Source organism: Lutra lutra, chromosome 18 (assembly GCF_902655055.1).
Source record: "Lutra lutra chromosome 18, mLutLut1.2, whole genome shotgun sequence".
In the NCBI taxonomy this organism is placed as follows: Eukaryota; Metazoa; Chordata; class Mammalia; order Carnivora; family Mustelidae; genus Lutra; species Lutra lutra.
This window is the reverse complement of record NC_062295.1, coordinates 39,629,654-39,654,688: the sequence shown is the minus strand read 5'-3', so window position 1 is coordinate 39,654,688 and position 25,035 is coordinate 39,629,654. Positions and strand designations below refer to the sequence as shown.

The following is a 25,035-nucleotide window of genomic DNA, read 5'->3' as shown; positions in this document are numbered from 1 at the left end:
AGCCGAAGGCAGCGGCTTAACCCACTGAGCCACCCAGGCGCCCCAGACTTTTCACACACATATATACAAGATGATTCTAGGATTTATATGGCAGATCGGAGGAACTAGAATACTTAGGGTAATTCTGAAAAAGGAAAACAAAGTAGGTAGGATCACTCTATTTCATTTTAAGACTTACTGTATAGCTACCGCAGTCAAGACAGCATGCTACTGATGGAGGGAGACACACGCATGAACAGAAAGGGACAGAGAGCCCAAAACTGTCTCATCCACATGTTGAATTTTGACAAAAGTGTAAAAGTAATTCATTGGATGAAAGGCAGTCTTTTCAACAAATGATCCTGGAGCAACAGGACATCCACAGGCGAAAAAGGAGCCTTGAACCAAAGAAGTACAGATGACAAATAAACGTATAAAAAATTCTCAACATCATGTATCACACACACCCATGAGAATGGCCAAAATCCGCAACACCGTCCCCAGCAGGTGCTGGTGAGGACGCGGAGCTGCGGGGTACTAGTGGCAATGCGAGATGGGGCGGCCACTCTGGAGGACGGTTTGGCAGTTCCTTACAAAACTAAGCGTATTCTCACCACACGATCCAAACAGTCATCCTCCTTGGTATTTACCCGAAGGAACTGAAAACTTAGATCTATGCCAAAACCTGCACACAGATGTTGACAGCAGCTGTATTCTTAACTGCCAAAATTTGGAAATAGCCATCATGTTCTTCAGCAGGTGAAGGATAAACAAACGGTGGTCCCCACAGACAGTGGGATATTGTGCAGCACTAAAAAGAAGTGAGCTCTGAAAGCCATGGAGGGCACGGAGGAGGAGCCGTAAATGTGCGTTCCTCAGTGAAGGAAGCCGGTGTGAAAAGGCTTCCACTTAACAATTCCAACGGTATGACGTTCTGGAAAAGGTGGCACTGCGGAGATCAGCGGGTGCCAGGGGTTATGTGGGTGGAGGGTGGGGAGGAATCGGCAGAGCACAGAGGCTCTTCCAGCGGCGAGTCTTCTCTGTATGATGCTGTAGGGCAGACATCTGTCCTCCACATCTGTCACAGCCATAGAATGTACGCCACCCAGACTGCACGCTAACGGGGAGCCGTGGACTCTGGGTGATGACGAGTCGCTGTAGGTTCATCAACCGTGAGAAATGCACCATGCGGGGCGGGGGGTGGGCAGATAATGAGGGGAGGCTGTGCGTTCGTGGGGACAGGGGAATATGGGAAATCTCTGTACCCTTTGCTCAACTTTGCTGTGAACCTAAAACTGGCATTAAAACAGTCTATTCAAAAAAAGAAAAAAAAGGGTGCCTGGCTGGCTCAGACAGAGGAGCGTGCCACGTGATCTCCGAGTCATGAGTCTGAGCCCTACATTGGGTATAGAGAGTATACACAACAAAAACCTGACCTAATCCTCACAAATATTAACATACAGAAATGAACTCAGATGGATCATAGACTTATCTATCAAATACAAAACTTTTAGAAGAAAACACAAGAGAAAGTCTTTGGGACATAGGAATTAGTGAAGAACTTCTTAAACATGACACTAAAGGCAGATCCATTAAAAAAAATAAATAAATAAAGGAGCTTTTCTCTTCTCTTCGAAAGACCTTGCTGAGGGGGCAGAAAGACGAGCCCCAGGCCAGGCCAAAGTATTTACAAACTCCATGGGTAACACAAGTCTCATATCTAGAACACGCAGAGAACTCTTGCAACTTGACAGGAAGAAAACAAACAACCCAACTAGAAAATGGGAGAGACAGACATGTCCCCAAAGAAGGTACAGGGATGGCTAACAAGCACACAGAGAGACGAGTGCTATCACGGTGCATCAGCAAACCAAGAACATGAGGAGGGACCACGCCACACCTGACGGAGCAGCTGAGAGCTGCGGGGACGACCGCCAGGGCCACAAGGCCACACTCGGCTGCTAGGAGGGCACAAATGCTGCGGCCGCCCTGGAAAACCATCTGGCTGGTTCTTCAAAAACTGAACATGCACGTGCCCCATGACCCAGCAACTGAGAAATGAAAATTTATGTTCACGCAAAAACCTGTCACAACTGTTGGGCTGCTTGGTCTGTAGTAGCTCCAAGCTGGACCACGCAGCTTGAGCTCTGAGCGGTGAATGAACACTAACCCGGCCCTCTGTCCCCTGACTGCTGCTGGGAAGTAAAAAGGAGTGGTCCAATGGTACACGACAAAAACTTGGACCTCTCTGGACATCAGGATGAGTGAAAACAGCCCATCCCCAAAGGACACACACCAGATGGCTCCATTTATGTAACATCCTCGTGAGGACACAACCACAGAGGGGATGGGTGGCTGCCAGGAAGGGGCAGAGAGAGAGAGAGAGAGAGAGAGTGAGTGTGTGTGTGTGTGTGTGTGTGTGTGTGTGTGTGTGTGACTGCAAGGGGCAGTATGGCCGTGGAGGAGACTTTCTGTGTCTTGCCGTTGGTGGTCATGGGGGGACACAGGAGCATTGTGTCACGGTGCCCACAGCAGCTGCCTGGTCTTGGTATCGTTCTAGACTCGTGCAGAACATAACCATCAGGGAGAAGTGGGGGAAAGGTGCAAGAACCACTCTCTGCTATTTTTGCAACTTCCTGGGAATCTATAATTATTTAAAAATAAAAAGCCAGGAAAAAAAAGAGAGAGAGCTCCAGAACAGAAACATCACCAAAAAAGCAACTTCTGTGCCCCCCAGTATGGGGGGGCTGGGCGTGGCTCAGACAAGCTATCCCCACATAAGCTGGATATGTCAGTGACAGCCCGACTTTCAAGCTAGGAGTAAGGCCACTGTCGGGACCCTGCCTCGCTCAGTCCTCGCTGGTCTCCAGGACTGGCCAAAGGCCCAGCAGCCAGCAAACCTGCGCTCCCCTCCCTCCCTGCCCCAAGCCCACATTTTTCCAGACTGTGGAGCCTGGGCCCCTCCTGCCTTTGCTGGACAGGCTGTGCTGGCGGTACCAAGCAGAACTATCTCCCACTGTCTCCCAAAGCCCCCCCCCGCCCAGTAGAATACTGGCACATTGGCCAGACTTGGGGGCTGGGGTCTTCTGCTGTTGTGGAAATGGCAGCCCTTCTGGCCTCACCACTCCTGAGCTTCTTGGGCAGAAGACAACAGGTGCAGCCTACCGTGCAGGTGGCTGCACTCTGGGACCAAGCCGGCTGTCACAGGCCCACTTGGGCGCCAGCTCCTCCACGCCCACTCCCACTCTGTTCAGGAAATGCTCTTGAGCACGCTATTTTTAACGCCGATGAAAGGCTTCAGAGGAGGAAAAGCAAACAGCCAGCCTCCAGATTCCAGTTCTTCCTGCTAAGTCCCACGGGGACTCAGTGCCCGAAATCTGCGCGCCCACGAGGCCCCACCCAGGCTGAGGCTGAGGCGGGGACAGGGGCCTGCGAGGCCACCAAGCTGAGCCCAGGCCCTGTAGAGCCCAGGTCCCAGGCCTGGTATGACCTGCCCCTGTGCCGGGAGCAGCGGTACGCGGTCTCTGTCTTTGGCCCCCTCTTTTGGAAATTTTACAGGAGATCCCAAAGATACACAAAATTATGTTGAATCCTTGTGGGTTCAGCAGTATGACTCGTCTTTCCACTCCTGCCCTAGCTTTGGATGACTCTGAAGCAAAGCCCAGACATCACGTCTACCTTCGCTATATACCACACTCCACTGTGTCCGTGGGGAAAGCAGGTGAGGAGCCTGTGCTCCCAGGCCCAGGACCCAGAGGAAGGAAGGTGTCTCCTCACCCAGCAACAGCCCAGCCAATGTGAAGCCCTCACTCCGGCCTCCTCCAGTGGGCTCCCGTCCCAAGCAGCATCACCATGCCCCGTCCATCTGTTCTAAGATTGGCCTGTGGGTCACCTCGCTATGCCCGCACTCATTGCGATTCTTTGCCGTTCTGGAAGAAGGAGCTACTTTTCTGATAAAGTAACTGGCTGTTTTATTTGTAGGGTTAACATTATTACATAATTTGTGTGTTTGTGTATAGTATAAAATCCAGACATAAGATTATATATAAATAAAGGTATATAACTACAAAGAACAGCCTTCTCTAAGAAACAGAGTATCTTTATTAACTGTGTTATGTGGGAGCTGGATGGTGAGTTCTTCCTGGCTAAAACTGGGGCAGAAAAGTTTGATCAGATGAGTCTGATGACATGCCAAGTTGTTCTCTGCTTTTGTGGGTGTGTATGCCTGTGAAGACAACAGAGAAACAACAGGCTCAGCTCTGAACCAACAGCTAGACATCAGTCACACGCTTCCCATCTAGCCCATTGGCTTTCCTACGATGGGACGCTGTTTCTTACCAAGCCCTCCACGCTGCCTTATCAAAGTCTACTATACTTTACTGGAGCCCTGAAGAACATTTACTTGCATTAATGAAACCACACAGAAGTCACCATACAGAACCTACTCTAAAACCAGACTCATAAGAAAAAACAAATTAACTTTGACCATTCCTTGTCCCTGATCAACACGTCACTTAGGATCAAATGTACAGTTTAAGCACGTCATGGCTGAAAGAAGGTTCACCTTTCAAAAAGATGACCCTGCCTTTCTGTCCAGGTTAGGGCAGCTGGAACCCTCCACATCCCGGTCTCCAGCCCCCAAGAGAATGACTCTGTGTAGCAGGTTACTCTCAGGTCCCCAGCCAGTCGTCCGGAGTCCCCTCAGAGTGGAATGCAGCCTTTCTTATCAACTGCCACTCCAGAATCACCAGGAAGACTTGCCAAGTCTCCAGACTAAGGTAAGCAAAGGGCCATTGTGATGTTTCTGTAATCCAGGGAGAGGCAGCTCCGTGATCTCGGCAGAAAACTGGGCCAGAGTCTCCCTTTTCACCGCAGAGTGCAGTGCACAATTAGGGCACCAGCCTTGTGATGGCCGCAGTGAATGCAGCTACAAAGGCTCAACCCTGGGGCCCAGGGGCCCCCGACTCCTACTCCTCAGAAACCCTCACCAGCAATCCAGGGGAGGCCAACTGCACGTGGTTTTCACAAAGTGATATCTGAGTGTGATGCAGTCAGAAACCCAGGATGCACGTCCGTCGCACGGCTCTTACACCCCAGTCCACGTCTGCCCAGGATGGTGCTGTTGTCCCCACAGACGCCAGGCTCATCCGTGGGAACTGGCCTGAATGGTTGGGGATCAGCTAGCAGCATGATATGAAGCTGTAACCCTCTGGTGCCTATTTACATTCCCTAGCTATAAAACGCTGGTCTTGGTTCAGCTGGAGGGTGGGCTTACTTTGAAGATCTCCCACCCCCTCCTCCCTACACACAGACTCTCTGCCATTCTTCTGACCCTGTTTGCCTGCTTGGCAGAGTAAGTCTTTCTTTGCAGACAAGACAGTGCAGGTGACCTGAGTGCTGTTAGCTCACCCCAGTTACAAGCAGCCGTTCTTCTGGCCACCAAACACCCTGTGGGCAGACCTCAGTGGACCTGGCATTCCAAGGGCTCTGAACAGAACTCTGCTAAGGCCACTCAGACAGCAGAGTGCTTTACCTGGGCAGACTGGGTGCAAGTCCAGACCCCACCATCTGCTGTGTGACCTTGGGCAAGTTGCATAAGCTTTCTGAGCCTTGATACAGCTTAATATGAGAGGATTGTATTTCATTGCTGCTAAGACACATTTTCTCTCTCATTTTAACATTTCTAAAATCGGGATGCTTCTTGTAATTGACGTGTCAGAATTTAATTGGCCAATTGTTTTCTTTACAGTGGTTCATTAAGCAGTGGTGTATACAACATTAATGATGTCTTGGGGGTGATGACATGTACAGTAAATACCTCCAGAGGCTGCTCTGGGCGCCTAGAAGAGGAGCGGGCAGAGTATGGCTCCCCCAGCAGTGTGAAGCGCCAGGTGTGGCCAGATGACTACCCCACAAACCCACTTCTGGTGTTGGGCTGAGAAGTTAAGGCAAGAGGGCCAAGGGGGTCTATACCTGGGCTGGACAGAGAATGGGGCTCTGCTGTGCCCTTCGACCAAGGGGAGTCTGGCCCGCCAGCTCACCCACGACCTCCCTCTCTAATCAGTGGTCAGGTCTAATCGCAGGCAGCACGGGGTGCTCAGCAGCAGCCTTGGCTGCTATCCTCGTTTGTTGCAATTCCTCTAAGCCCCTGCTCACGCAGCAGATCTGTGTTAAGTTCTGCAGCCCGCATACTTTGATTTTGAGACAGAAATGCTCTCGGATCCTGAGCCAGAATGTGCGGCTAAGGGTACCATTACACGGTAAGAAGTAGAGCAGAGTAAATCACCTTGGTCTTCAAACGTTCCCAACGTTTAATTATAACAACAGCTACAAAATTAAAGGGGCTGCAAACAATGCACTGTGTGCTTCAGAGGTTTTCCTGCGGTGCGCTCAGCGGACAAGGTAATTCCCAAGCCCGGGAAGTAACCGGGGATTGCGGAAGCAGCCAGCGCCTGCTGCGGGGGCGGAGCAGGTGCACCTGTACCGACCAGACTACGCCTTTGGAGGGTGGGTACGGCCTTTGGAGGGTGGGGAGAGGGGCTGTGCCCTACAGATTAGAGCGCCTTCTGACTCAGCACAACCAGCACCAGCGCTTCAGGGAGCCCAAGAGCGCGCCCGGGGTTTGCGTCCGGCACGCGGCTGACCTCGGGTCACAGAACGCGCGCCGCCCCGCCCCGCGCGGTCGGAGTGCGGCTCAAGCCTGGGGGCGGGGGCGGAGCCGGTCGGGAGGCGGGACCGGCCGGCGGTCACGTGTGTACACAGGCCCGCGCGGCGTGCGCGCCGTGAACCCCGCCGCCGCCTCCTCGGAGCCGGGAGCTGCCTGCCCGCGGCCCAGCGAGCCGGTGAGTGGGCGCCGAAGGCGGGGGTAGGCCGGCCGGCACGTCCAGGGTCTCGGCCCGCGCAGGGAGCGAGCCCGGGGCTGCGGCGGCCCTGCAGCTACTCTCGGGTGCCTCGGCCCCGCCCTGGTGCTGTCCGCTTGCGGGATGGGGGCGCTGTCCCCCGGAGGTTTGCGGGTACTGTCCCCCGGGGGTAGGGGCGCCGTCCCCCGGAGGTTTGGGGGTGCTGTTCCCTTGCGGGGTGGGGACAGTGTGCCCCAGAGGTCTGGGGGTGCTGTCCCTTTGCGGGGTGGGGACAGGGTCCCCCAGAGGTTTGGGGTGCTGTCCCCTTGTGGGGCGGGGACGATGTCCCCCGGGCGGTTTGGAGGTGCTGTCCCCTTGAGGGGGCGGGGACGCTGTCCCGCATCTGGGGCCAGTCTCCAGCTGTGTGCTGACCGTGCGGCTGCCCAGCGGTCATTAACCTGTGGAGGGGCATGTGGCTTAGCAACACCACTGGTTCCTCACATGTCCGGCGCTGGGGCGGTGGGGGGGGCGGCGCGGAGAGGGGAGGGGAGGGGGTACTGACTACGTTCTCCTGGGTCAGCATGCTTAAGGCTTTCCTCTTCATGATTACACAGTTTTTAGTAAGTTCTGGAACTACATCTAAATGTAGACAGCAAGTCTGTTGTTAACTATCTTGGACACTTGATGAAAATATACAATTCCCCACGCATGGAAAGGCTCCTGCAAAACTTCATAGGAAGGCAGTGACACCCCCCTCCCCCCCCTTCCCCCGCCTTTGAATATCCACTCTGCTAGCAACAAGAAACACAACATACAGCAACTTAGTATCATAAACACCTTAAGTTCAGCTTCTAAGCAGGGCGTTCATCTGCTTGTGGTCATCTACCTAGCCTCTGCCCTGCCCAGATGTTGAGAGCCTGAGGGTGACTGTACATCTGATGTCCAGAGCACCATTTATCCCTCTGATCTCCTTTGAGATCTCCACTCCAGCTCTAAGTAACAAGCTCCACATTTCAGCCAGCCAGCCTCTAGCAGAGGTTAGCATTCAATTGCAAAAAGGCAGAAGCTGGCTTCCCGGATCCCTGCACATACGAGGGTATGGGAAAGTGACTCTGACCATGCATAATGTGACCAGACCCTCCACTGTCCCGATTGGGTCTAGCTGGGGCACTGTAGAATGAAAACTACACCCAGTAGACAGCCACTGTCCAGGACCTGCAGCGTAGCTCTGTAAGCAACTGCTGTGGGGCCCAGCTCTCCAAACCAGAGACCCTGGTATCTTCCTGAATGAAGGAGGCCTCCAGATAAGTACCTGCATGTGGTCAGTGCTCACCAGGCCCATCACACATAGGAAGCTGGAGCTAGAGCAGTAAGGCCGTCCCCCAGGGCCACACACAGCTCTTGGACCATGCAGTGTTCTGCTTCTGTCGTGAGTGTGGAAATACCCCGAGGATTGAAAAACACAGTCTTAGGGCAGAATGCAAATGTCAGCGTGGTATTGATGTCCCTGTAACTCAAAGCCCAGGGTAGGCTGATGATAGGCAAGGTACGCCCACTTAATGTGGGCCACACAGGCTTTTAGGTTGGGATGTGAGGACTGATTTCTACCTATTATATAATGAGAGAGTGACATACTTGAAGAGATCACTGCTAGGAACTACGCCTGTGTAATTTACAGGTGGGAAGAGGGCCCTGCTGCCTCCTGGGGTGGGACTGGGAGGGGGCTCCTGGAGCAGCTGCACCCAACTCTGGTCCCTCCAATGTCATTTGGAATCCTGGAAACATAATTGCCACCTGGCCTCTAGTGACCCAACCACACACTAGGGCAGTGTCTTCGGGGTGGTAGCGGACGAAGGGGGTGAATTCCCTTCCAGAGAACTGGGGCCTCTGCATTAGCACACATGATGAAATCATGTTGCTTCTTCCTTAAACAATATTTCCCGTCACTTCCCCTTGCTTGCCGGTGGCTCTAAGGCTAAAGCCACTTGTGGAACTGGGCAGCACCTGCCCAGAGGAGTCTCACAGGCCTAGGACCCAAAATACTACCCAGGCAGGGGCCACAGTCTAGATAAGAAAAAGGCTGATCTCTCTAATTTGAGATGCCAAAATATGATGGTGCCAGGGAACAGAATTCAGTCCTCTGGGAGTCTCCATGTGCAAACACAACATCCCTCACATCACAGGACAGGGTGAGATGGGCCAGGTGTCCTGTGTGTCCCCCAGCAGGCCCACCCAGGGTCCCTTTCCTCCCATTCATGCCAGTGGGGGTGTGCCTAGGAACTTCCCAGTTTTAATTAGAACCCAGCAAACTGAGGAAGCAACTGTGCAGAGTAAAACTAACCAGTGGTTCCTCCAGTTCCTCCCTGGGAAAGAACCACAGGCGCTGATAAGATCAGCAGCTCTGAAACCCCCCCCCCCCCCCCCCCCCCCCGGCCGAGGTAAGAGCACACTGAGTTAAAGGCTGGGTGAGATCGGGGAGCCAGGCTGGGATGCCAGGCCTGCCCAGAGTCTGAAATGGAGACCTGATCTGTTCTCAGCCCCTCGAATTTCTAAGTGAGTCTTTTAGTTTCTATTTTTTCCTGGCCTGCTGTGCCTGGAAGGAGCACTAGCCTCAAACCAAGTTAGTCCGGGAAAAAACAGCCCAAGAAACTAGCGCTCTGTTGACAAAAGAATGTGTGTCCCATCCCCTTCCAGGGGAGGAAGCTGGTGGCCTGGCACAGGCGCCCCGCTGGCCTGGACCTGGCTGCTTGGTCTCAGTCCCCCGCAGCCCTTCCTGAGCCAGTGGACAGGCCTGTTCTGTTCCACAGAGAGAGAGAGGCCGCTCCTTGTTTATGCGTGAGCCATGCTGCCTGGTTCGCTCACTACTCTGCCGTTTAGAACCATAAAAAGCAAAAGGCTATAAAAACCAAAACAACCCATCTATATGAGGAACAGTTTCTTATCACACCCCAGGACGGCACAGCGTTTGTGATAGGAATCAGTATGCATAAGCTCTCTGCATTGAAAAACCGACGAAAGCACCGGCCTTTCCGGAGTGTCTGGCTCCTACCAGCTGGATGTTAATTGAAGCTAAAGCCTCTGCCCATTATTACAAAAGGAAATAAACATTCAGGAGTCATTTTCAAAGCATTCTGATTGTTCTAGAACATTCATCTGAAGTGAAGTCTCATGATGCACAGCAGGTCTACGTCAAACAGAAACAACCCACAAGACTGTCAGCCAGGCTGAGCTGTCTGCCCACTCAGGGTGCACTGCCTGTGCCCCACAGCCCCATGCCCACAGCCTGATCTCCTAGTGACAAGAGGCACTCCCACTCTCCTACCCGTTCTGTGGTGTGGGGTCTGTTGCTCACCTTGGGGGAGAGCCTCTGACATGACCTTGCGACCCTCCTCCCCAGCCAGCCATCTAGGCTTCTGTCAGGAATCAAGAGGCTTCCCCCTCCCATTCAGAAAGCTCTCAGCAGGTGGCAAAGACAGGGCTGCAGCAGGACTGGCTGGAGGGGGGGTAGGGACGATGGTAGGGCCCCTCACAGTCCTGATACCAAAATAAAACTTCAGGGGTAAGTTAGCACTTATCAAGTGAGCAGGGGGATCAGTGTGTGCGCCCCCGCCCTGCAGGGAGATGGGCAGGAGGCCCAGCACCAGTGGGCCCCTAGCAGCAGAGGACAGGATTTCCTGATTAACAGAGCAAGGAAATAACGGGAAGGTTTTGGTGAAACCAGCTCAGCTATCCTGGAACAGGCTGATTCCTCTTTGCTGGTCTTTCATCTCTGTGGGCTCTGTGCATATACACGTGTACACGTGCGTGTGTGCGCGCACGCGCGCGCGCGCACACACACACACACGCAGGACCCCAGGAGGCATGACCCCTGCCCACCCCAGCAGCAGCCCGCTTCAGCCCACGATCCCCTCCCCCCCAGGCTGCTGTTCTGACCCACTCGTGGCATCTGTTTGCACAGAGATCACTATTTACTTTAGCCCTGGATTTTAGCTTTTTCAATACTTACAGACATCCACTTTTCATGGGCTGCTTTATACCATTTTGGGCTCTTTTTTGAAAAGGCACAGAAAGAAAGCTACCAACGTCCTGCCTCAGAATGCTTCTAACAGGCGGCCTGAGTGTGGGCCTTGCTAGCAGATAAGGGGGTGTGTGTCACTGCTGAGAGGACTCCCCCAGTCCTCCTGAGTTAGGGTCAGAGCTGCTCTGTCCGCCGGCCCCCCTTCTCTGTATGCTGTGGGCACAGGTGAGGGAAGTAAACCTTCATGCCCCAGTGTCATGAATGCCAAACCAGCAAACGTGCCGTTGGTGGTGTTACCGAAGCCCGGACCCAGACCATGAAGCCTCTGGGACGGGGACGTCCCTGCGGTGCACAGTGGTGGTCTGAGGCTTGCTGCTGTCCCCACCCTCCCCGCCCCCAACAGCCAGCACCAGGCCTGTGCCTGGCGCTCATGTCTCCACATCCGCCTTCCACGTCAGGTGGTAGATTCTGAGCAGAAGTCCACAGCCAGCCTTCTGTGAGCTCCCCGCGTCCAGGAAGGAGGGTATGGGCCCTCACCCTACTCGTCCACCCTCCGGGGACCTGCTGAGGCTCGCCCTGCCGTGCTCCACACGGCTGGATCCATCTAACTCCACAGCAGTCACACCAGTCTCCTAAGCTGGGGAAACTGAGGTAGTACATTACCCGCCTAACCAGTGCCCCCCTGTGGGGAAGCAGGGAGCCCGGACACCAATCTGGGGGGCTGGTTCTACAGACGGAATTCCCGACTGGGCTCCCAGCAAAATGCGGGGCACCTGCACCTTTCCTGACAGCGTGTGGTGCTAGGTCACAGGGGGCTACCCTGCGCCTTCTGCAAAGTTCGAGCGTTTGCCTAAGCCACCGCCTGCCCTACAGAGGCCTGCATTGGAGCTCCCCTGCCACCGAGTGGGGGAGGAGGGAGGCCAGGGTTCAAGGCAGTGCCTGCCCTCAGAGCTGCTTCCTCAAAGTAGGAAAGCAGCCTAGGCCTGGTGTCTGTCCTGGGACACACTGAGGGCCCGCTCTGCGTCTGTCCCAGTCCGTCCCCCACCCTCTGTCCCCTGGGCCTGGGCATCACCCCTACTGCTTGGGACACCCTGTCCCTCCTGGTCTTCCGGGGCTCCTCAGGCCGCCGGGCAGAGGAGTGGCTTGTCTGTTCCCAGCTTTCCTGTCAGCTCATCTTCCCTGCAGCCTGGCCTCCCACCGACAGGCCTTCCCACTAAACCCTCGGCCTGCAGTGCCCTCTCTCCCTGTGTGCTGATTCACTGGTCAGCCACCAGGGCCCAGGCCTGTGCCCGCTCTTGGCACCGGCCCTCTGGGCTGTCTGTGTGACCCCTACAGAGCCGCCATGCTCGGGTGCTGGCCAGTACCATCAGGGAAGAAACCGGAGAGCCCCAAAGTCCCAGCTCAGGGCCCAGAGCAGAAGGCGCTTCCTTGGTTTTCCAAGCCAGTAAGGACAGCTGCCCAGAGGGGTGCTTAGGCCAGACTTGCGGCCACGGGACGTCCTCCTCCATCAAGCCCATGGGTCTGCAGGTCAGACAGCCGCGAGTTCCCTTCTCTCAGCATTCTCCGATGGCTCCATGCCTACAGCCTGAGGCAAACAGCCCTTCCACACTCATGTGCTGAGCCCGTAACCCTCCCTAAGAGCCTCCGCGACCAGAAGGCAGCCGAGAACTCTCCTGCGGTTAGAAACTGGCAAGTCTAGGAAAGCGTTTCCTTGAAATAGAATTATTGAAGCCCAGAAGGCATCTTGGAAGAAAATGGCTTTTCTTTTATGCATGAGAGCATCTGCAGGTGACTGTCACCCAGCTGAGGAAACACAGGCTCCAGCTGGGGATGAAGGGACAGAGAGGACGTGGAAACTGTGAAGTCCCTAGAAACTGGGATGGGGTACAGAACCCAAAAGGGCTCCGTGCCCCAGGGGCCTCCGAGCGGACACTCAGGCGCATCCTACACGTCCACTGGCCTCTCGCTCCATCTGGGCCAGCATTCACTGGGTCTTCCCTGCCCTGCAGGAGGCAGCTCCCGGACCGGGCCTTCTGACAGTCTGGCCTGGGGGCACCCCATGAGGTGGCAGAGGGGCCCCAAATCCACAAATGGACACCAGCTTGGACCACGAGACTCTGTCCTTGCGGACCTCAGCCTTGCTCGCCTCTAAAGGGTAGGGCTTCTGAGGCCCAAGAGGTGGCCGCTCCACATGGAGAAGAAATGACCACAGCTTTGTTCCCTCCCAGGGCTTCCCATGGCACAGCCCGCCTCACGAGTGGGATGGCTCAGCTTCCGGGTCCTCTCAGGCTTCTCTGGAGGGAAATGTCTGGCCTGTCTGGAGGCTGCCCTCGCTGGGGTGCGAACGCAGCCAAGCTCAGGGAAGAGGCGCCACGTGGCCGCGGATGCAGTAATGACCCGAGCCGCTGAGGATGGGCCCAGCAGGGAGCTTGGGGCTGCCATTTCCCAGGCCGGCCCCGCTACGCACTCTGACCTGGTCTGGGGCCTAGCACCCTCCTGTGGTCCAGCTATTCCTGCTTCCACCAGGCTGGCTGCTTATCTGCTCTCCTCTCTCGGGCGCCCGCTGGCCCCCAGGCCTGGAACTGTGCTCCCCACAAGCCGTCCTGGCCTCTCCAGCCCATGGGAAGAGGACCAGGAAGGGGAGCAGGCACCTGAAAGACTGGCCCTGTCCTCATGATGTGCAGCTTTCTTCTTTCTGAGTGTCATTAGAAAACAAAACACACACACACAAAGCCCTCAGAGAGGGAGAGTACGTGAGTCACCTTTGTGGAAAAAGCCAGATTACAGTGGTCTCTGTCTTGGACAACCCCAAGCAGGTGTGAGGTCCCTGGCCTGGAGAGCTGCCTCCCTTTTCTTGCCCAGCCAAGATGCCCGGTGCCTATGAGGAACAGGCCAGCCTGACCTGCACGGCCCTCCTGCTGTCCCTCCCATTGGCCTGGAGCTGGGCCACCACTCTGTCACCAGAGGCCCACATTCAGCCGCAGAGAGGATAGAGGCCCAGCAGGCCTGCTACTGCCGTTGCCACGGACGTAGGCAGCAAGACACCTACACGTGTCCGGGGCACCCTTGCTCTGTGCAGCTTGGCTGACGGGCAGTCCTGGCTCGCCGGAAAACACACTGTACACGCGCAGAAGCCTCCACGGGCATGGCTCAGCGGGGGTCTCAAGGGTGAGTGGGTCACTTCTCCCCACAGAGATCTGGGACCGAGAAGAGAATGCTCTGGGAGGACGGTCACGGTTGTGAGGGGCCCCTCCAGGAGGCTGTGACCCCGACCAGGAAGGGAGAGTTTCTGTGACAGAAGCAGCACCCAGATGAGATGAGACCTGGGGCTGGCAGGAGTGGAAATCCAGGGGGACCTCGAGTACAGTCCTGTGGAGAGGTAGGAGGACAGGTGCTGGGACCATTCTCGGCGCCTTGTCTGCTGCAAGGGTGTGGGTGCAGGCGCGGGACCTGCGCAGCTCTTGGGGGCGGGGGAGAGGTGGTAGTAAGTCTGGCACCGAGAGGCTGGAGGCAGGCCCAGTGGAGGAGGGCAGAGGAATCAGCACCAGGGAGCTGGTTAGGTGGGAGGAAGTGGGGGCAGGAAAGGCAGAGCAAGCCAGGGAGCTCTGCCAACAGACCTTTCTAGAAAAGACTCTAGGGTGTGTGGAAGAGGAGGCAGGCCCAGGAGCCAGGGAAGCAGCAGGGAGCTCTGGCAAAGTGGGGCCCGGGGGGGGGTCCTGGGAGGAGGTGTGGAGACAGGCCCAACCTGTTTGTAAGGCTAGCCCAGATGAGAAGCCCACTGGGGTCCTCACTGATCCTGACCCCCTCTGCTGAGGGCATGCAGCAGGTGACAGGGCCCGGGAAGCTAGATTATCCATCCTGCTGTCCTGAAGAATGTGGCAGATTTCCAAATGAGAATGGGTGGAGTGGGGAGTGCTGGGCACTGAAGTGCACTGAACCCCATGTGGCCTTGCAGAGAGGACCTTCCTGGAACCACCACCCACCCTCCCCAACTCCGGCTGCACTCCAAGTTCCTCTTTCTCAGGAGCTGGAAAGGTGGTCTGAGGCCTGGGCTGGAGGGCGGGAGCCAGACCATTGTTCCCAGGTCCGCCTCCTCCCTGAAGGGAAGTCTCTGTTCCCAGGTTCCTGGACTTGCAAAACCAGAGTGTACAAAAGGGAAGTGGAGTCACCACAAGGAAACAGGAACCAGAGAAAGGCAGGCCGGGCCAGCCTCCACTGGAGGCCCTGTGTAGCCAGGAGGGCAGGCCTAGGGGATCAGGGCCATCTGCCTGGCTCCAGGTGCAGGATGGCAGGCAGTGGTCCTGGCCTAGACAGGACCCCCCACCCTGGCGCTCATCCTTTGGAAGGTCAGCTGTGACATGAGCCAGCAGCTTCTGGAGACCTGCACAGGCTTCACCAAACACCTGTGACTAGGGTTTAGGCAGGACCACCGCTGGCTCATGCACCAGACCCACTGACACGGGGCAGTTCTGTGGGTGCAGTCGCTATCCCCTGGCTTCCTGAGTACCTCCACCTGCTTCCCGCCCACCTGTGCCACATGCCTGCAGCCCCTGTGCAGCGGGACCACCTGTGCTCACAGGGACCCACGTTTGGTTTGCACAGGGCATGGGTGAGCCCATCCTGAGGCGGGCATGTGGCTGTCCAGTGGCCTCAGCGATGGTGGCGTCACCTCAGCATCTGGCCCCCCGCCTCCCTGCCAGCTGTTCCCTTCCCTGCCCTGCCTCTCAGCCCCGCCTCTCAGCCCCATCCTCCCAGACGGGAATGAACACTCCTGCTTTGGCAAATACCACAAGCCCGTGTTTAGAAAACAAAGTGGCTTCCCCAGAAGAATGCTGGGACAAAAAAGCAAAGCTTGTCATCGTCAGGCTGACAGAAAGCCAACAGCTGGCATCCTCCGCTTGCATACACACGAGAACCATGCACGGACGCGAACTCTGGCTTCTGAAATCAAGTCAGTACGTTCTGTGTTTCCTGGCTATCAGCAAACAGAAACTCAGGCCTATTTCAACTGAAGACCGAGCACTGATGGCCACTGCCCCGCTCTCCACACAACCTGTGAGCCAGGCCACACAGGCACGAGAACTGGGAAGGAAATTCTAAACAGACTGTGCTCCACGTGACCGTTTCCCAAGAATGGAGCCACTCTTGGCCCAGGATGGCCGCTCGCCAGCGGCCCTTCCCTGTAGCCCCACGGGGCAGCCATGGGCAGGCAGGACAGCGGCTCCCTGAGCCCCTGGCTGGGGGGGGACATGGCCAGTGGCCACTGGCCGGCAGCTCCGCTACAGCCGTGCTCAGGCCAGCTGTGGGTGCCACAGCGACACAGGGAAGACACCCGCCCTTCTTCCTGCCAGTCCCGAACCTGTCCTCAGCCATTGCTGCCCCTTCAAAGAGCCCTGGGGCCTGTGCTGCAGGGCCGGCGGCCACAGCCCCTTTCCATGGAGACTCGGTGTGGCCTCTGGTTCTGTCCTAAGTTGCCTCTCAGTTTCCTTGCTCAAGGGAAAGAGGAATTTGTCACTGCACAGGCCCTACACCCCGAGTGTCAGGAACGGCCATGCGGGCTCTGGGCAAAGACTTGCCGCACCTGCCCCATCACTCGGCACGGGCCGGGGTGTAGGGGGAAGGAACCTGGCACTCCTGGAACTGCTGCGACGGGGCAGGAGCCCGACCAGACGGTGCCGGCCCTTCCAGGCACAGCCCTCGTTCTGCGGATCTGGTTGTAAACAGAGATAGGGAGGGGCTGCTGGGCCTGCCAAGGGAGGCCGACACTGAGCAATTTATTGGAGGAAAACAAGTGGCTTCCACGCCGGGCACGGAGTGCGCACAGGCACCGCACAGGAAGCCAGCGCCGCGAGGCTGCCGCTGATAAGCACCCAGGGCGGGCGGGGGGTTGTGGTGGTGGTGGTGGTGTGTGTGCTGAGAAACACAGGATCCTCCCTGTCGTCCATGCTGCCGTGTTGTTCACGGGGTCTGCGGACACGGGGCGCTTAGCATAGAGGTAAGCAGCCTGAGGCACAGGTGCGGCTGCGGGCCACTCAGGGTGATGCTAGGGACAGGCTGCGGGAGGGAGGGCTGAGGGCCCCGCACAAGCCTGGGGCAGGCCTGAGGGAGGACGGGCTCTGTCAGACCAGGAGTGTGGCTCCTCAGGTCCCAGCCGTTCCTGCTGGCCAGCGCCCCGCTGAGCCAGTGCCTGTCCTAACGATGGTGCAGGGCCCTCCCTTTTCAGGGACGCATCTCTCTCCTCTTGTAAGGAAAGAGGCTTGGACACGAGAGCAGGTGGAACATCTCAGGCAGACCTTATGGGTCCCTGGGCAGGACGTGAGCCCAGCTGGTCACCGCACAGACAGATGCTCTGGAATGGAAGATGTCCACAGTGGCCACAAGAATGTAGAGTTTCTGGGGGACTCCAGGCCAGTGAAGTCTGGCAGGTGAGCTCCCCACAGCCTCCTCTGTTCCCTGTCCCCCCCGCTCACTGTTGGAGCCATGGTTCAGCACAGAGGAGCCTCAGAACAGAGAAGAGGCCACATTGTTGAAACATCCCCAGCCAGCTCGGGAGGCCTTCAGGAAGGAGAAGGAGAGCGGAAACCGGCCATGTAATCAGCTAGAAGATGACTCCCCTTCCCAGCTCCCTGCGGAACCCAGTGCCTTGGCTGTGGGACACACGTACCACCGGCCCGGGGCTCCCACCTTCTCCCCCAGAATCCGGCCCCCGGGGTGCAGAGTGCCCACCAGGGCCATAGGCTGAGGAGCACTGTCCAGACTTTAGGGCCGAGCCCACACTGTGGGTGACAGTAAACACTGTAACAATGATGTAACCAATGTGGGCAGAGCCGGCCAGCCCTGTGCCCAGCCTGACCCTGAGTGTCGCTACTGTCTGACATACATCATCGCAGGCTGCTGGGCAGCATTAGTGAGGCTTACAAAACACTCCCCCGGATTGGATGTCCCTGACGCCTGCACGGCCTGTGTGCCCACCACAGTCTGAGGCTGGGGGACTCCGATGCAGACACACTCCTGCAGTGGGGGCCCCTGGCCTCCTTTTGTTTCCTTCACTTTTAACCCCCTGTCATCCCAATGGCCTGGGTGGGGCAAGGGTGAGGCAGACCAGTGGGTAAGGTCTGTGCTCTCAGAGCCCTCTCTCCGTGTCACCTCCCACCCCCACGCCAGGCACCGGCCTGTGGCACAGCAGCACGTGTGTCCAGGGCCTGGCCCCTGAGCCCCTTCGTGGGCAGCAGGGCTGGCTGATCCCTGTCCCAAGGCTCGGGAAACAAATGTCTGCTTTGTATATGCTTGCCCAAGAGGATTTCTTATTCTGAGAGCAGGAGATCAGGTTGGACCAAACTACATTTTGAAAGTAAGGTTTTCCTCCAAAGAACTGACATTTATGAAGTGTGTTCTTTCCTCACGTGGTGGGTTCTCACGGCCGGCTGTGTGCCCATGCCTCCTAGGCGCTGGGACACAGGCTGCTGGGTTGCACCTTGCCGGGGCGCTGCCTCAGTGGCCGGGTGAGGGTGCCGGGACCAATGGCCCACCCCTGTCTATCTCTCTTGGCATGGGCACGGGCGACTTGACAGGGCAGAGCCCCCTCCCCGGGCCCCAACAGGGAGCATGTCCCCCAGGAAACCCCAGGCTCCATGATGGTTCTCGTGGATGTGGCCTCACTGGGACCCCGTGACGGCCTGCTGGTGATGGAGGCATGAGCGTGTCAGCCCGTGGCAGCCTCCCACCTCCCAGCTCTGTTCACCGCACACGGTGACACACACCAGTCTTGCAGCCGCCCACACATCTCCCACGTGTACACCCGCACCCGCTCCCAGGGCTGGAGGTGCAGCATGCTGTTGCAGCCTGGGTGTCCTGTGAAACAGGGTGGGTCTTGGGCCACCAGACCACAGACATGGGTGTGGAAGGTGTACATGATTCCCACGCATGCCGAGAAGGGTCTGGGCAAGGCTGTGGCCTGCGTGCTAGGCAGAGAGGCTGCTCTCCTCACCCGGGGGGCTGTGGAGGGTCACCCTGTCTCAGGAAGGCCCCTGTTGGCATGTGTCCCGGCTGTGCGGGAACGTGAGTGCTGTGCGGGTGCCACCCTGGGTGACGGGCTCCACAGTCACCTGTCTTTCTAACCCACTTTCAGTAAAGAGGCTGAGCAGGCGGGGGTTACGTGGACTGAAAGCCACACAGCCCAGGCAGAGGGGTGAGGCCACAGTGGGGGTGGGGGAGGTCCTACAGAATGTCCCCTCCTGGCAGAGAGAAGCAGGGACCCAGCAGGAGCCAGAGAGCGCGCAGGGAGCAACTTCTCCAGCAGTATCCTGGGTAAATCGTCCATGGCTCAGATTCCTGCCGCCGCAGGCTTAGGGAGGCTCACCATGGCCAGTCAGATTATCGCAGCCTCGTGACCCTGTGGGCCCAGCTCGGGACTTAAACAGCCGTGGGGAGGCACCTTTGCTTTCATAGGAGACACGCGCACGCAGAACAGAATCTGAGTCTATGACCATTCTCTGCTAGTTTAAGGATCGAGGCTTTCTTCCTGCACCACCTCGGCGTTTCTAGGGGTTCGCAGGCCTGGGGCAGTAACCTTCTCCTGCTTTCTCCCATACAGCCCAGCCTGCCGCCGCCGCCATGTGGAGTTGCGGCCCACTCAACGGCACGGGTGGTACTGAGGACCACAGCCTCTGCCAACACTTCCACCTGGTCCTGTCCCTCTTCTCTCTGCTCTACCTGGTCATCGGCGTCCCCATCGGCCTGGGCTACAATGCCCTGCTCATCCTGGTCAACCTGTATGACCAGAGCAGCATGACCATGCCTGATGTCTACTTCGTGAACATGGCCGTGGCAGGCCTGGTGCTCAGCGCCCTGGCACCCGTGCACCTGCTGGGCCCCACGGCCTCTGGCTGGGCCCTGTGGGGCTTCAGCAGCGAGGCTCACATCACGCTGCTGGTGCTGTTCAATGTCTCCTCCCTGGTGACCATGTACTCCACAGCCCTGCTCAGCCTCGACTACTACATCGAGCGGGCCCTGCCCCGCACCTACATGTCCAGTGTCTACAACACCAGGCACGTGTGCGGCTTTGTCTGGGGCGGGGCCCTGCTCACCAGCTTCTCCTCCCTGCTCTTCTACATCTGCAGCCACGTGGCGGCCAGGATCGTCGAGTGCTCCAAGATGCAGGACACAGAGGCTGCTGATGCCATCATGGTGTTCATTGGGTTCCTGGTCCCCACCCTGGCCGTCCTCTATGCGCTGGTGCTCATTGCAAGGCTCCGCAAGGAAGACACACCCCTTGACCAGGACACGGGGAGGCTGGAGCCCTCGGTGCACAGGCTTCTGGTGGCCACCGTGTGCACGCAGTTTGGGCTCTGGACACCTCACTACCTGACCCTCCTGGGGCACACGTTGCTAGCCTTGCGGGGGAAGCCCGTGGACGGGTACCACTTGGGGATTCTGCTCTTTGCGAAGGACCTGTCGAGATTCCTGGCCTTCTCCAGCAGCTCCGTGATGCCACTCCTCTACCGTTACATCAACAGGAGCTTCCCTGGCAAACTCCGGCGGCTCATCAAGAAAATGCACTGTGGGCATCAGAGCTGCTCCCCAGACCAGGTGGGGGTCCAGCAGGTGATGGCATAGACAGCCAGTCCCGGGGCCACCACCAGCACTCACTGCGGGGTCACCTGGCCGCTGGCAGAGGGTGCACGCCCTCGAGGCATGACCCACCTCCCTTCTCGGGAGACAGGTGACTGACACTTGAGCTGGGTGCCCAGCACCGTGTTGCTGTCTTCCCCAGGAGGTCAATGAGGCAAGAACAAAGGACAGCACTGGATGTGTTTTCGCCAAGTCTGCTGTTGTTCCACAGAGGCCTCTCTTACACCAAGGCCACGTTGTTCAAAGCAGCAGGGGCCTGGTGTGAAGGGAAGCTGCGTCAGCCCACCTGCTTCTGCCCAAGGCCCGAGCACGGCTCCATCCCCCGGGCCACGCCCTCAGCTTCCTCCACACCTGGTCCCAGAACGACGTGATGACAGTCAAAAGCCAGTATTTATACTCTGTCTTGCTACAATCCTTGATTCCCTCTTTTACTTTATTTCTGTCCATAGAAAGATTTGACAGAAAAGTTGCAACAGTATGAAAATGAAGGAGGCAACACAAAAGAGCACCCTCTTCGGACGGGTGGGGGTGGGCGTGACGGCTGCAGGGTTGCGTGGGGGCAGCGGGGAGCAGAGGCACACGGTGTCACACACAGAGGTGGTGTCAAGATGTTTCCAGTGGACAAAGCCAGCGGGGTGGCTGGTCTAAATCGAGAGTAAAGTAGCTCGTGGTTCTCTCCTTGCCCGTTGAATGTACCCACTACCCCTGCTGCCCTCGTGGGTGACCTCAGCTGACCTTTAGAGCTCGACTCCCCACTGTGGGCACCAGACGGAACAATAAAAATACACCGAAGAGAGGAAAAGGCAGTTAATGCTGAAGCTGGAAGGGACTGCCCAGGGGAGAGACAGGCCTGGACGACTGAGCCTCGTGGGGCGCAGGGGCGGAATATGGGGCCACCACCACCACCTTGCCGGTCAGGTCCTCCGTGGCCTCTGCCACGGGGAGCCCAAAACCTGCCTGGATTCTTCTACACCGTGGCCCGTAACCATCAGCTTTACAACTGTGCAAACAGAAGGCCCTGCCCCTCACCCCATCACAATACACCCCAGGCCTGCAGCCCCTAACTCCCAACTCTGAAACCCACCAAACTCTAAAAACGGGAAGATCTGTTTTTCAGGTTTGCGGCAAGTTCATTTGGTAGCAAACCCTGACCTCCAGTGGTAGGAGGGCACTTTTCTGCAGAAAGAGGAGGGTGATTACGGTGGCCCTGCCCCAGCCCTGCTATCCCGTGGCATGCAGTACATGCGGCGTGTTAACTGTGTGCACGCATGTGCAGAAAACCGGTCCACAGAAGTGGTTTGCTAAAAGGAAAATCATAAACATGCACATTCCTTAAAATGTGGTTTATGTTTCAACCGAAAATTTCCTGCCATTTACGGCTACAGAGGAACAGGGCTGGGAATTGGTAATATGGTAACTCCACCCTGCTTTTAGGGCTGTGCATCCAGAAAAAAACACCTGCTTTGTTTTTGGTCATTGCTCGGTAATGCACCCTATTTATTTATTTATTTTTTATTTTTTATCTCTTCACTCCCCTTCACCCATTCTCCCACCACCCACACCCCTGGCAACCACCAGTCTGTTGCTTCTCTGACCTTGGCTATTTTTTTCTAAAGATCCCCCATATAAGTGAGAGCCTATGGTGTTTGACTTTCTCCGTCTGACTTATTTCACTCAGCTCAGTGGCCTCCAGGTGCGTCCGTATTGTCGCAAGTGGCCAGACTTCATTCCTTTTTATGGCTGTTGTTCCGTAGTGTGTGTTACGTGTGTGTGTATGCCCCCCACCCTGTGTCTTCTGTGTCTCGGCCATGGGGAGTAATGCACTGAACTTGGGGGCGCAGACATCTTTCCGGTTAGTGGTTTTGTGCCCTTCAGGTAAATACCCACAAGTGTGAGGACTAGATCGTAGGGGAGTTCTCTTTCCTTAACTTCTGGGGGACCTCTGTGTTGACTGAGTGGCTGCACCAGTTTGCATTTTCACCGATGGTGCATGAGGGTTCCCCTTTCTGCACATCGTCATCAGCTCTTCTCTCGTCTTCTTGATGACGGCCGCCCTAACAGGTGTGTGTGTGTGGGGGGGTCCCCCTCTGTGGTTCTGATGTGCACCTGCCCGGTGTGAGGGGCGCAGAGAGCCTTTCATGTATGTGTTGGCCGGCTGTGTTCTTTGGAGAAATGTCTCTTCTGACCTTCTCCGCATTTTGTAATCAGATTTTTATTTTGCTACTGAGTTGTAGGGGTTCTTTATGTATCTTGGATATTAGTTCCCTAGTGGAGATATTAACATACTAACTTGTGATAACCTGAAAACTTCTGAGTTCTGACACATCTGGTCTGAGGATAACAGTGTGGCTCGATTTTTTGCTACATTCCATGCAGGGAAGTTGCTCCATTTGGTCCTGGTCTCTTGGGAAATTTAGCCCATGACTTGGTCGCCATTGTTTTTCCATCTGCAGAATGTATCCCCTCCAGGATGCTGGGATGGGACTGAGTGAAGAGTCTGCCCATGCAGGATCCAGAAAGTACACTGGATGCCAGGGCCCTGGACCTGCTCGGCCCTGCCAGCTGTGAAAGTCCAGACCGCTTCTGTGGGGCCCTGGCAGTAGATCTGGGGCAGAAGGAGACAAGTCTCCGGTTTGCTTCTGTCAGGAATGTGCTAGTTCTACGAAAGGATGCGCTCCCCACCCCACCCCCTGCCACTGCTGCTGTAGGTCTTCAGATGCACTGGAGTTTCTTTTCAAATCCTGAAAGCCTCAGGCCTGACCCCCTCCACCCTCCTCCAGCTGTGAGCTGAACTGTGGGTAGTCCCGAGGCCATGGCTCCCCTGGGAAAGCCTGGTGTTCCTAAGTGACCAGTGTGACGGCACAGGTCCCAGCATTGCAGCCGAAGAACCTCCCACCTCCGACATGCCTGCTACTGCTAGACCTCTAGTTCTGTCCCAGCTGGGGGGCAGACCCAGGACCGGGGTCAGGCTAAGGTCCACCATACACAGCCAGGCTCTTGGATCAGGAAGCCAGCACCGTTATTAGTGGAAACGGGATCCAGCAGGTGGGCTGGTTTATAGTGTCAGTGCTATTTCAAATAAAAAGACCCTTTTCCTTGCTTACCTGTTCTGCTCTTTGCTTGAGGAGAAAGAGCTCCTAGGAGAGAGGGAAATGCCAAGAGCATAGAGTGGAGGGGCACAGTCCCTCACCCCAGCTGGGGTCCCTCAAACAGGAGAGGGACCTAAAATTACTGATTTGTTTTCCATTTCTCAGTGTCTCTGGTTGCAAACTGGCTTGTTTCTGGTGACCTCCAGACCCCCCTTCTGGGGGCCCGAGAGGGTCCTGCCAGGGGTCCCTCCCCCCATCCCAACACCCACGTGTGCTGGTGACAGAGGGGCCCCGAGGCACGTGGCAGCCTGGCAGCTCTTCCTGGTGAAGCACAGGCCCAAGGCAGGATGGGGCTCCCATGCAGACCCTTACCTCTAAGTAAGACCCCCACCACTGGTTCTTCAGCATACCCAGGTCTCACAGATGTGAGACATGCTCTTCTCCCTGCTGGGGACACCTCTGCCACCAACCCCACGTGCTGCAGAACCTACTGTCCATTTCCCATTTGTTCATCCACATTCTTGTGCTAAATTCATCTTGGATCAATCTGCTGTGACCTGACACTTCTCTTTCAGGTATGGGAGCTTCCAGCGCTTCTGCGAACTTGCCAAAAAAATGGAAAGACTTTTGGGCTGAGAGAAGAATGAGGAACTATTTGGAAAAAGCTAAAGTAGACTGTGAACTCAATGCTAAATAAAGATTACATATATATTTTTAATTGACCAATCTATATTTCTCCCAGTGAAAGGTTATGTTCCAAGCTCATTAATTTTGTTAATTCACAAACACACATCTATCTTGCCATGCTTAAAATTCCAAAAGATGAGTTTAATCTTAGGTTTATTTCGTGAAGGTTATAGAATTTATCATAGGAAACCAGACGTGCTGCTATTTGGGGCAGACATGTTGATAAGTCAAACATTCATTCTTTTATAGAAAGCACCTGATAAAGGATAAACCTGGAATAAATGCGTAAGATGCTAAATTACAAGTCCTGGTCTTCAATTTAAAATCAGTTGGAGAATTTGGGGGCTTTTTCATTTCTCATCTGTTAAATCTTATGATGTACCCATTGGCCTAAAATTCTACATAAATGAGGAAGAAAAACCTGCTAAAGAAAAAACCCACACATTTGAAGATTTAAATTATTTGATACGTATTACCCAATTTTGGAATTCTTCAAATGTGTATTTCCAGGGGCATAGGATGTAGATCAGAACGTATTAACCTAAAATCGGCATTTCCCCTAGTGACACAGATCCTGCCATCTCTGGTTGTTTCTCTGTAGCTCCTCAGTTACAATGACAGTAATATGACCGTTCGTGGCCAGCCTCAGATGGTGGCAGAGTGCACCGCGAACACCACCGTACAGGTTGTCCACGAAGGCCAGCAGAGACAGCCTTACAACTCTTGCAAATGTTACTCTCCCCTGAGAATAAAAATTTAAAGATTGCTGACCACATCCTGAGGGCTGAGGACA

The 25,035-nt window shown here is 56.0% G+C and overlaps 2 protein-coding genes across 7 annotated transcripts in view; one reads left to right on the top strand and one right to left on the bottom strand.

The window, feature by feature from the left end:
- Positions 1-25,035, bottom strand: part of C18H7orf50 (chromosome 18 C7orf50 homolog) — a 125,406-nt gene that overhangs the window by 29,581 nt on the left and 70,790 nt on the right. The gene's annotated exons all lie outside the window — the stretch shown is intronic.
- GPR146 (G protein-coupled receptor 146) lies at positions 1,009-24,273 on the top strand. Of its 4 annotated transcripts, XM_047712637.1 has the most exons (3): positions 1,009-1,012; positions 6,796-6,821; positions 19,430-24,273. In XM_047712637.1, the coding sequence occupies exon 3, from the start codon at positions 19,450-19,452 to the stop codon at positions 20,449-20,451; it is 1,002 nt and encodes a 333-aa protein (XP_047568593.1). In that variant the 5' UTR covers positions 1,009-1,012; positions 6,796-6,821; positions 19,430-19,449; the 3' UTR covers positions 20,452-24,273. The 4 variants fall into 4 exon arrangements, with proteins under 4 accessions (XP_047568593.1, XP_047568592.1, XP_047568595.1 ...); XM_047712636.1 differs by lacking the exon at positions 1,009-1,012 and having other exon boundaries at positions 6,705-6,821; XM_047712639.1 differs by lacking the exons at positions 1,009-1,012; positions 6,796-6,821 and adding an exon at positions 6,905-6,925.